We start from the raw sequence: 12,690 nt of genomic DNA, 5'->3' as shown, positions 1-12,690 counted from the left end.
GCTGTTTTGTAGCCTCAGCTGTTAATAGAACAACAACTTAAAAAAAAAAATTGTCCAGTTTTTCATCCAGTGAGGAGGTAATGGTTGTTCTTTCCTAGGTTTGGCCACTCCTGTTGACTTGAAGCTGAAGTTGATCCCTATTCTGCAGCACATGCACCACGATGCCAGTCTAGCGTCTAACACCCGCCAGCTTCTACAGCAGCTCGTAACCTCGTATCCCTCCACCAAGATGGTTATTGTGACTCTGCACACCTTTTCCCTACTTGCTGCTTCATCTTTGGTTGATATCCCCAAGCAGGTAATTAGTTGTCTTATTTTTATTTGCACATGTTTAAGAGATATTGAAATACAGTTGTGCAGTATGTGACTATAAATCGATCTCTCTCTCTCTCACGCAAAGTAATGACATTGCGTTGAGTAGCTACACAGAAACAGTTGCCGGTTGTTTATCCACCCATGCCCAAAAAAATCTTATGTATTTGAAGCATTATAAAGATGCACACACTGTCTCTTGCAAAGGCTCAAAGACTGAGGCCCTGATTCAGAACTCAGTGGACATATTACTCTGTCACAGCAGTGAAAAATATCATGTCAAAATATAAATCCCATTATATCCTATGAGATTTATATTGCAGCGGGCAGGATATCCGTCATCGTTGTGACAGAGTAACCCGTCCGCCAAGTTCTAAATCAGGCCCGGATTTTTCTTACTAGGGGTACACAAATTTCTGTGGGAAAGACCAGTATTATCACATCGCCCTGTGAGTGGGCTACAGAGTGTGGCAGAACTAATTGGGAAAGCGTAACCGTGACACGTATTTAACCCTGAAAAGTTGTCATACAGTATTTTCTGTTATAACTATAGTATGTGTGCCAGAAGTGAACAACACAATGAGTATTCATTGCATATGTGTTAAGGGAAGACCATGCTCTGAACAACGATTTTCTCAGTGCCGCTATCTCCTGAATAAGACAGTCGGGTCACAAGGAGCCAAGAGAACCAGTTAATGGGAGTTATTCCTTAAAGGTAAAAGCAGGGAAAGAGCTTCTCTATAATTCTGCTGGAACGGAGATTCAAATTGGTTAAGTATACTGTTCTCTGAAAGATTATTCGTGCATTCTTTTGACAGAGGTTTGAATTAGTCATGGACTGAAGAATACACATACTCTTTTAACTTATTTTTTGTTTGATCAGATATGCTAAGTTTTCAGGGCCTTTATAGAATGGTGGAGAAAAGTTGGCCAGTGTTGTAATGCACAGTGTTGCAATACAATGACAACTGTTGATTTATTTTTAAGAGACTCACTACAGTTAAGCTTGAATTCCTGGAAGAATATTGTGTACTTTCTGAACACTGTTCTATTTGGACTAAATATTGCTTATTTTCTTTAGGAAATGTAGCATGTGTAACTGCTGATGTAGGTCGCCCCTGGCAGACCGAGAACTTGAAATATCTTTTTGTACCATTTTCAAATATTAATGAAACCTACATAAAATTAAACGTGAGCTGTATACTATCAGGCTCAATAGTATTTTGGCCCTGGTTATCCCTTTCCATGTTTGGTAGAATGGCGTTAAGATGGTAGTGTTGTCTTGTGTTTCAGGAAGCGTTCTTCTTTGCTACCAAGAAAGTTATTTCAAGTGTTTGTTGTCGGCCTTAATCTGGGCGCGCAGTCCAGCTATGGATAAATTGAGCACCCTGACATTACCAATTAAAAAAGGTGAATTGCCTCTCTGATATGCGAGTTTTTATGTGGCATCACAAATGCACTATTTTTCTGAATGGCGAAATGTAGCATTGAGTAGGTAACATAGTCTGTTAAATGGATGGCTTGGTAGTGAGGAACCTAAATACAAGATTCTTGCCCCAAAGGGATGCCCGAAGAAGGTTCATTACTTGTATCATTGTTGTCTTTTATATGGGATTGCTTGTTTAACTAGGTTGTAAAAAAGACAATCTTTACACCACCAGCACGGTTGTCGTTATTGAGGGATATTTGAAAATCTCATCTGGAGGCAAGCTCGGCCACATGGGAAGACTCAACACATTTTACTTCTGACAATGACAGAAAATACACAGTATCAGGTTTGGTTTCAAGAAAAGTATTGATAAATGTATGGACATGTAAAGATCGAAGCAAATGGACTTGTAGCACCTGGGATCAAGACTAACCAGAGCCGATGGCAAGGTTGTTTAGCGTTGCATCAACAGAGTGGAAGGCAGCATGTCCTAGGCTCACACGCTTTGCTAATGGTGAGGGCTCTTCTCCCTCTTCACCCAGGCTACATCGGCATTTGCGCAGCAGCCTGGAAGCTTCCCCACTAGCAACAGACATGTCTGTATGCAGTTTAGAGTGCACGGTTGAAGTTAACTGTTGGAGCAAGAGGGCTTGAAGGACCAGATGAGAAAAGGAAGGATGTTATTTTTCTTGTGCCTTGCATTTCAAGAAAGCAAAAGACACACAATTGGTGGACGGAATGCAGAACAAATCAAAACATTTACCCTCAGGTCTTCCCTGGACCGGAAACAAGCATCCTAGGACCTGTTTCGGGGTTTCACCCCTCATCAGCCAGAATAGCTTGATTCCAGTGGCACAGTGAGCCCAGGACCTAAGTCTGGGGCACTGACGCACTGGGGGAGAATGTTTGCATTGTCAGCATTCCGTCCATCATTTGTTTGCTGTAACACTTTTCACCCTAAGTGGGATGGGTATGCCCAGACGTGGGTCCCTTGCTCCCTGTGCCACTGGATTCAAACTAGCCTGGCTGAAGAAGGGTCACAAACCAGTCCCACAACTGCCTGAGGAGTCGTGCGAAATTCTTCAGGGCCATTTGATCAAACCTACCAAAATGGGGTCTTCCAGGCCGTTTTTCATTGGACCTGCTTCCACTAACAAAAAGGCATACCAGCGGGCAAGTGGTGTGGCTCATTTGCTTGTAATCCATCTAGCGATCAGAGCATCAATAACAACTGAATGTCAAGATCTCACTCAGCCCTTCAGGGGTAGATGCAAAATAACAGTCATATGCCCTGTGTGCTTTTAACCATTTGCTTGGTGGCATGAAAATAAAATAATTAACATATACCATCATGGAATTTATTTTAGATTTTCAAGGTGTCTGTTTCAGAACATCCACACTCAATAGAGAACCACTGACATTGTAGATATGCATACATACTATACATACATGACATACTGTATAGGTTGGCCCACTTTAGGGTAGGGTTAGTACAGGCTAGATTCCAGATATTCATCAATGAGCAACACCAGTCAAGAGACTATCTACAGATGGCGACAGTCCTTTATACCCTAAGCCCTTTTGGTAGCACTTAGGAGCATAACACTGGTGGGAAGCCAAGCACACTCAATATTCTAATATTACCATTCCCTTTGCTTGCTCTCATGGGCATCTTCTTTATTTTTGTGAACATGCAGAAAACGCATACTGTAGACCACAGTGTAGCAAAAAGTAATTATGTATACTTTATACTAAAGGCTTCTGGACATGGCTATGCCAGGTAATACCTCATCATACAGCTAAGGAGTTGCATATGTCTGCAGTCTTGGATTATCACAACCTTACAGAAGATATATCTGTGTTAGAGAAGTGTGTGAAATCTTGAATGAAGAGGAGATGAACATTGACATGCCCCTTTTGATTAGAAAGCTACTCAAGTCTCATTTACAATTGTATAGAATTTTAGCCACTAACAGACAACACCTGTAATTGACACTCTGTTCTGCACCGTGAAAGTGCTTGGATTAGAAATATTAAGGTTATTTCCTTTTCTCACTTTTTTATTTTCTACAATTAGGTAGGGGGAATGGGTGTCTGTGTTTGTGTGTGTATATATATATATATACAATTAGGGAGGCAGAGGAAAAGGCCAAAACTAGACCTAGAAGTAGCCTTTTCACAGAGGAACAATGCCCCAATACTGCTGGTGCAACCAGCCTAGTTCAGACACCAGATACTCCTAGGTTGATTACTACGTTCAACAGAGAGGAACGTCAGATCAGGTCCATTATAAATAAGCATTGGCCTGTAGTTCTGACAGATAACATCCTACAAACTAGGATAGCTGCCAAACCTGTAATCACCTTCAGAAGGAGCAGCACTATGGGCAGCAGATTGGATAGAGTATCCCCTGAGATTAAGAAAGTCACTACCTGGATGCCTACTAAGAAAGGGTTTACCAAATGTTCTACATGTAGAGCATGCAAATTTGGATGCAACATGACCTCATATCACACGCCCTTCAAGACCACTTCCAACCCAATAACAGGCAATTACACTTGCAAGACTGAATATGCTGTATATGTCCTGACGTGCACCTGTGGGCTACGCTACGTGGGTAGCACGAAGCTACAGGTGCACGTCAGGATTTTGCAGCATATTAGGGCCATCTTACACAGCGATGCAACATATCCTGTTGCAAGACATTTTAAGAAAGTGCATGCCAACAACATCAACTGCCTTTCTTACTACGTAATTGACGCTGTAAACAAAAAGAGAAGAGGGGGCAATAGAGAACGCCAACTCCGGCAATTAGAGACCAAGTATATCTTGGACTTAGATTGCAAATGGCCCAACGGGTTGAACACGACGGAAGACATCCGGAGTTTTCTGTAATAACAAGGTAGTTACAGCATGGTCTTAAACACGTTGGTTCATGTACCTCAGTCTTGTGTGTATATATGAATTTGTCCTTGTAAATAGAACACATGTACATAGTTTGTATATATTTCTCCCTCATTTAGAATTTCTCTCTTTTAAAAACAATGAAGTTTAAACAACTGTTTTTATAATCAATTGGTTTTTGGGATTTTTTACGAATACCTACATTTTCCATGAATTTATCAACATGTATTCTTGTGGTCAATGGTAAATTAGACCCTTCAATCCAAATTTGATTATTTTGAGAAATTTGCACCATTCTTTGCACTTGCACTTTACTATTTTGTAAGGGATGCACTTATAAGCACTTTTTTGAACCCTCTCCATAGTTATAGACTATGTATGTGTATAAACTTAAAAAACTGTTTTAGGGGTTGATTACAACGGATAACAGTTCAGCTTTGTACAGGGTATTTTCATAAAACGGATTTAACCGGTTATTTATTTTTCCCTGAATTACTGCTTGTAAATACGGTAATAGATAAAGGTTGTTTTGCCTTTTTGTAAGAAGAAATTTTAAAATAGAAGAACTATAACTTTATTTATTTTTTATAAGTTCTGTGGCATATTTTAACTAATGAAATTCAAGTTTTAGATTACTTGTATAAATGTGTTTAATATGTCAATTGTGATATCCCGTTCCATTTTACAAGCGGTAAAATTGTCACAAAAAAAGAAAGCTACAATGCACAGTATTTTTTCCATGTTAATACACATGTGGTCTGTGATGCAAACAGTAGGAGGGGCGCTTTTTGCACTTTAAATTGAAATCATGGTGTATGCAACTTTGTGACACGTGATCAAGGGCTTACGGGCTTGAAACGCGTTGTGTTGGGTCACTGAATAAAATATTGCCCACTTGAAAAGCTCCGGAGGTCTGCGTCTCTTTCCTCGCCTGACTGCCGCTGGGAGAAATCAGGAAGTGGTTTGAGGGTTTCCAGATATATATATATATATATATATATATATATATATATAATTTTCAGAAGCCCAATTCCCGGATACACAGTGTTTAATTCATAACAGCAGCACATTTCCTTTCTGTTTCCTTACTCGTTTCGGCTGGGAAGACAGCCTTGATCACAGGTGAGAGTATTTTTTGCAAAGTGCGTAAGTGCATGCTTTTGACCATTCTGTCACGTGACATAGTCCAAAGAATACATCTCCCATAGTGCACTATACATGTTCTCCCAAAGTGGATACAATGTAAAAACTTCATTAGTGTCTTATTTCAATAATTTCTCTTATAGTGCACTCGAGTATATAGTTTAAATGTTTTTATTCAGAGGCAGTCTGGTTAAAAATGTTATCTTTGCATGGTGCTCTTTATTCCATAACACACATGTTTGTACTGGAAAGATCGAGAGGGGGAAACCTCTACTTTTGGAGAATATGTATAGTGCTCTATGGGAGATGTATTCTTTGGACTATGTCACGTGGCAGAATGGTCACAAGCACGCACATATGCACTTTGCAAAACATACTCTCACCTGTGATCAAGACTGTCTTCCGCTCGGGCTCACTTCAGTGCAGGCAGCCAAATAGAAAACACGTCTGACCCCAGCAGGCGAAAGCATCTTTAAATCTCCCGCTGGCTGGGAGAAGACTTAGTGTTTGCTCCCATTTGGCAGGAGATTAAAAAATGCTCCCGCCAGGTGCAAACCTATGTTTCTGTGCCTGCACTAGTGCAGGCAGGGAAATTACTGTGCCCAGGGATGTGCTCCCAGGCACTCAGTAAGTGAACCAGCTCCAGGGAATGGGGTCCCATGCCTTTAAAGGCAGAGATGTTTTTTTTTTTTTTTTACATTTCAGCTCGAGGATGGGTGTCCCTGGAGCCATTATCAGCTCGGGGAGGGGTACCGCATGCCCCCTCCCCTTAATTTAATCTACCTGGCCCCAGGAGATGGGGTCTCGAGCCCTAAATGGGCTTGGATGGGGGGGCCTACTGTTGTCCTTTACCCATATATTTGTTTATAAAATGGGAAGCCGCCATTTTGTTTTTGATTATTAAAAATAGTTTTGGCCGGGAGGGGCTAGGGGAGGGGTTACCCTTGTGGGGCAGGCTATCCCTACCATACCCACTTATAGTATTTCTTTTTTCTTTCTTTTTTAACTTCGGGCCAGTGAAGTTCCATAGTCCTCTCATGGCTGCCAGCATCATCTTTCTCATGTTGCTGGAAGCGAGTCAGAGTGCTCGCTCTGGGATTGAATTGGCCCAAGAGAAAAAATATTCCCTGGGCCAATCAGAACACTCTATTTCGGGTTCAAGGGACTCTTGAGTCCCACAAATCCACCCGTCCAGATAGATTGATACTTTTAAACCCTAATTTCTTGAACTATTTAATGATTTACACCTAATCGTTAAAAGCAGAATCCGGCTAAATTTGGTGTAATTCTGTTCAACCGTTTTTACCATAGCACTGACTAAAGAAGTCTATTGAAAGTACATGGGGACATTTTCTTTTTTGACCCTCCCTTTTTTCTCAGCCCCTGCTTGACGGATCACCCCGGAAGGTGAATTTACTTTTTTATTTTTGGACGGTCTTGTGAAGATTCGTCAAATGGTGCAAAAGCTATTAACAAAACCAAAAAAATGCTTGTCTATGGAAAAGCAATTCTAACTATAACTAACCAGTTGCGACCGCCACTGGGTAATACACTTATACCTTTTAATTTTTGTGCGACGAGTGGTAAAATATAAGCAAGCAGGAAATGTAAGTATACACAACAGCTCCCAAATGTTCCCTCGAGTTTTCAGTTTAGCTACAATATTCCTACTTTGCAGAGCTTTTCTAAAGGAGGTTTCTGTGATTTCATATAGAAAAGTTGGGAGAATTTAGTCACAGTCCAAACTATCTCACTTGTTATCGAAGTCGCTTCTCTTAGTGGAACTCGTTCAGGGCACTGCATGACCATTGTATTATATGGATTAAAAGTAACAGTGTGCTCCTTTTTTGATCTGTATTTTCATACGCTTAATATATCTTTCTGTTTTAGATTCAACTTCTGCTGCAGTACTTGAAGATTGATCCTAGAAAGGCAGTGAAACGGCTTGCTATCCAAGACCTAAATTTCTTGGCAAGTAAAACACCACATATGTGGAACAGAGAGAATATTCAGGTATGTTCAGCTAATTGCATGTCAAAAGTGCCCTCACCTGGTGTGCTTGTCTCTGTAGAAAACATTGAGAATAGATGCAACACTATTGCACACCTAAAAAACCCCTTCCTGCCTAATCTGCAGTTTGTCTTCTTGATAGTCTCTTGTGAAAGTTGTTAAACTGATCCTTCTGCATTGGTTGCGTGTACCACAATAGTTGCGCACTCAAAGGTCCTACCCCTCCCTGGTTGTGTAAACCTCCTGCACACTCTGTCTAGTAGTCTGTTGTTTGACTCTCTTGCTTACCATAATACAGGTTCTAATAAGTGGAAATCCTGAAAATTGGATTTCCTATCATTTTGTTGTGTTTAAATTGATCATTAAACACCACTATTGAGTGGTGCATAAAGGTCAAATGAAACCGCTGCAGACACTAAAGTGTGATAAATAAGTGTATTACCACAAAAGGCTTTGCCTAACCTTCCATTGTGCTTTTTATTCAGGCTCTCTGTGAGTGTGCTCTTGTGACTCCTTATGACAGCCTCAAGTTTGGCATTCTTTCTGTTCTTTCCACGCTGTCTGGGACAATCGCCATTAAACAAAATATCAACACAGCTCCAGGTAAGGACAGGAATATTACATTTCCAAAATATTTGTGTGACTTTGCTCCCATCTCACCATATCTAAAACCTGCTTGTTTGTTTTTTTCCTATTTTCTGAATTGAAATAATTATGTGCCTTTACCCCAGATCTAGTGCCAAAAGTAATTTTGTCTGCAGGACTTCAAAAAAAAGACTTGCCCCGTTTAGATTTGATATCTGTTAGGAGTCTGTAAGCTGCTTCTTGTATGTAGTTCCACCTCTTTATAGTATTTCTTTTGTAAGCAATTGCATTCTTATTTGTGGGTGAGTGTCCGTGACTTCCCATTTCAAGGAATAAGCAGAATCCTTGTTAGGGTGAACTTTTAAAGTCACCAATTTAACATGGGCTCAACTCACTGGTACCTATGGGACTAAGGAGACAAGTTTAACTTGAAGCAGAGTGCAAAATATTTATGCAGTTCAAAAACAGTAGTAGTTAAAATGCACAGCAATAAATTTGAAAAATAGGGGCAAACAAAATACACCAAAATGTCAAAAATCGAATAAAAGGAATTGGAGATATGTTTTTTTAAAAATGTTTTAAGTGTGAATAGCAGCAAGCGGCATAAAATGCCAATGATAGTCAATGGTCGCAGTAGACCGGGACCTAAGGGCAATTTGAGACTGGCCATGATGGAGTGCAGGTCAGATACACCAATCTGATCAAAGATTATACCTTCTAATGTAGTCCTTTTAGTCCCAATCCACCACAGAAGTCCTCTTCAAAAGTCCCCCAGGATCTCAGAGGAACTACTTAAAAACTCACAGGGTGTCTGGCAGAGGCCGATGGCAGGGTCCAGGTGCCACTGGCAGGGAAGGCCTCTTGTATATTGTCTTATACCTGTTGCTTTAACAGTGGGTTAGCCTTATCACCCTTGGAGATCACATCTTTGTCCTGGCTACAAGAAGAAGCAGGTTCAGTCCTTCAGGGCTCCTCCTTCATCACAGACAGCATGCCCAGGAGTGTTTTTCCTCCGGTCCCGGAGTGTATTGATGTTGGTGCCTGAAGAGACCAAATTTATGCCTGGCACAAGCCAATGTATGGCAATGATTGCTGGGCATGCTCTAACCAATGGGATAAAAGTTCCCATAGCCAACTCTACCTACTTTGTACATTTTAAAGCTTATGAAAGTCTTTGGCTCTACTAAACTTGGGCCCTGAGTGTGTGTGTGCTTGCACATGCATGTGTAGTATACTCTGGTAATTTTAGTGTCCTCCCACATAGAACACTAAAATCCAGTTTGAGGCATCCACTACACCCATGATAAATCTAGAGCCAGAAGTCTGGTGACCCAAAAGAATTTGTTTCCAACAACCAGACATTGGATACACAAGAATTGTTTTGGCAACATGTTTCCCTGCGTTTCAAGTGCACCCCTTGTGTTATAAGTAAAACCCAGAGACCGATGTCTGGCAGGACATAGCCGGTTCATCAGCAACCAGACAGTGGATATGTAAGAATTATCGTGGCATCTTGTTCTCTGCCTTTCAAGTTCACCCCAAAGTGTTAAATATAAACCCAGCAGATCTGTCAATGCAGGCTTTAACACTCGAGCAAAATTTGAACCTGTAATGTCAAAAAGGATTCTCACAGCCCTCCCTCTCCATATTCGGTGAGGCTCAGAGGAGTCATCTCTGCCCATTCAGGTGAGTTTATTGTTTGCTCCTGGGAGAAAAGTTTTTTCACACCTATTTAAAAGCTAATCCCTGGCTGGGAGAAGTTTGAGAGCAAATGCAAATTAGCTGCCAGGAATTTAGGGCAAAGAATAGGTAACTTCCTGAAAGTTACTTTTCTTTAATATTTATTTAAAATATGACCTTGCCATTAAATCGGATTACAAAAAACTATTTAAATAGTTGTTTAATTAGTTTTGTAGCTAGTCCTATTCCCGCAATACAGTACTTGGATTTTAATCTGTACTCTTGCGTTTTACGTAGGATAGCTAGGCCTGCCTCTGAGAAAAATAGCTTTCAATCAATCAAGCCTTTGTTAAGCGCGACTACTCACCTGTAAGGGTCTCAATGCTTTTTTCAGTTGGATCGCTGACATGTTTAAAGGGGAATACCAGGCAGAGAGATTCAGGTAAACCTTGATAACCTGTTTGTTATTTACCCATTGTCCTGCATGTTTCCTTTGTTAGTGGAGTTTTATGAAAAGCCTCAAGGAGCCGTCTTCAGATTAAAAAAAAAAAACAAGCCCAATAGTTGAGCAAACTCTGTCTATAGTTAAAGAGAATGCTAGTAAGGCCCAACTCTATCACCGGGGTACTATTCACTGAGCCTGTGGGCAATCCCAACCATTTTTCCAGATGGTTGTTTCACTGATTTGCAAGCTCTTAACATGTTTTTCTAACAAAACCTTGCAGTCATAGAGTAACAGAGTAACTATTTTCTCGTGTTTACGCCTCTCTTAGTACGTCTACCGACTTATGGCCCAAACAAGAATCCACTTTCTGAAGCACACCAGCAATATACTTGGCACTTGATTTTTGCTGCGTGACGCGAGCCCTGAAGTCAAGATTATGGATAAATAGCAGACCTAAATATCTGTATTCATTTACCACCTCCAGTTGAACACCACTCAGCCACCACCTAAACTTCAGGGGCCGCTTCTTACCTTGTGAGAAAACCATGATCTTAGTTTTGGCTGTATTGATCTTTAGGTAATTTCCCTTACAATATTGTGAGAAAGCATCAAGTTGCCTCTGCAGACTATCTGATGTCCAATCTAATAACACTGTGTCGTCCACATAAAACAGTGCAGATCTAATCACTATCCCCAATTTATGGGGAAAAGACCTGACCTGATTTAGGCCTGCCAAGGTATCCTCTATGTAAATTGAATACAGAGGCGGAGCCAGAATACACCCTTGCCTCAAGCCTTTAGGATGCTGATCTTTGGACAAGGCCCCATTACCCCCATCTTTTCCCATAGAAGAGATCTATTTACGGTGTCAAACTCAGTTGACAAGTCGATGTAAGACATGTAAAGGGGCTGCTTCCTATTGAGAGCATAATCTTCAGCCAACAACTTTAATAACACACAGCCATCTGTAGTTGAGTAGCCTTTCTGAAAGCCCATTTGGGTCAAAGGTAGGATTCTAGCTAGACTCACCCAATCACCTAATAGACCCAACAGATGCCTCACATAGATTGTACCCGGGATATCTAAAGGGTTTTCATACGATAGTTAGTGGGCAAGGTCCTGTCGCCCATTTTCAGCAAAGGCACCCTAATGCTACCTTTGCAGGTGTCCAGTAAATTATCCCCCCCCCCCCTCCCCCCCAATTATTTCTGTACCAGGGTCTGTGCCCACATGTGGGGGTTACGTTTAATAATGTCTGAGGAAATGCCATCTGGTCCTTGCGCCCTTGAACTTTTTAGACCTTTAATCACTGCTTTTGTGGGGATCAGCATGCTTTCTTTTTCCCCCTTAACATGCAAACCCGTTGGCAGCCCGAAGCACTCCACACATCATCTTTGGCTTGACACAGGTCTAAAGGGTAACTATCCCAGGTTTCTTTGGGGATTGAAACTGCTGTGATATATGTTGCAAGCCCGAGTATGCTGTTAAAAACATGCCAGAAGCCCTTTAGGTTACCAGTGCGGATGGAGAAGATTGCCTTAGTTCAAAGGCTCTTTTTTCCCTCCACCTGATTTGCCACCTGTCTTTCACAAAGGCTTTCCATATGTTGTCTTATCAGACACTCCCTTTGTTCCCCACCTACTCTAAACGCCAACCATATTTTCTTATTAAGGACTGCTTTAGCCTGTGACTTTTCCACACTTAGTCCTTTCTGACCCTACCCCTTTCCAACCCTACGGCTCCTGTATCCCTTATAGAAGATTTTTTTTTTTTCAAAAGCCTGAACTGTGTGGTGTGATGGTAAGTTGAGTTTGCCAGACCACACAATTGTATGCTCATTTTTACTTTACAGTGGCAAACTATTAGGCCATATATCTCTTTGCTTGACCGCCCGGGACAGTGCGAGAGTTAGAGGCTTATGGTCACCACCAGCAAGATCGCCTACCAATAATCCTTCACCATCCCATAATGCACTGAGGAGATCATAGCACAATTGGTCAAGAATGTTACCCTCTCATTACCAAACCTCGACTGAGCCAGCTGATCCCTGGGTCACCTACCATTCATTATAGTCATGTTAAGGCTATTTGGTAAGATCCCCAGTTGCCTACATACCCTCTCTGAATCCCAAAGATCTGACCGGGGCTGTTCAGGGTAATTTCTTTGTCCATTTGGATAACAT

The 12,690-nt window shown here is 41.2% G+C and overlaps 1 protein-coding gene across 2 annotated transcripts in view; it reads left to right on the top strand.

The window, feature by feature from the left end:
- INTS7 (integrator complex subunit 7) overlaps window positions 1–12,690 on the top strand; it is a 363,775-nt gene that overhangs the window by 267,326 nt on the left and 83,759 nt on the right. For both annotated transcript variants that reach the window (XM_086927848.1, XM_086927847.1), the window contains exons 6-8: window positions 99–298; window positions 7,679–7,801; window positions 8,284–8,401. In XM_086927848.1, the coding sequence (XP_086783974.1) occupies window positions 99–298; window positions 7,679–7,801; window positions 8,284–8,401 (441 nt within the window). The remainder of the gene's footprint in view (window positions 1–98; window positions 299–7,678; window positions 7,802–8,283; window positions 8,402–12,690) is intronic.

Source organism: Lissotriton vulgaris, chromosome 6 (assembly GCF_964263255.1).
Source record: "Lissotriton vulgaris chromosome 6, aLisVul1.2, whole genome shotgun sequence".
In the NCBI taxonomy this organism is placed as follows: domain Eukaryota; kingdom Metazoa; phylum Chordata; class Amphibia; order Caudata; family Salamandridae; genus Lissotriton; species Lissotriton vulgaris.
This window is presented reverse-complemented; position numbering and strand designations above follow the sequence as displayed.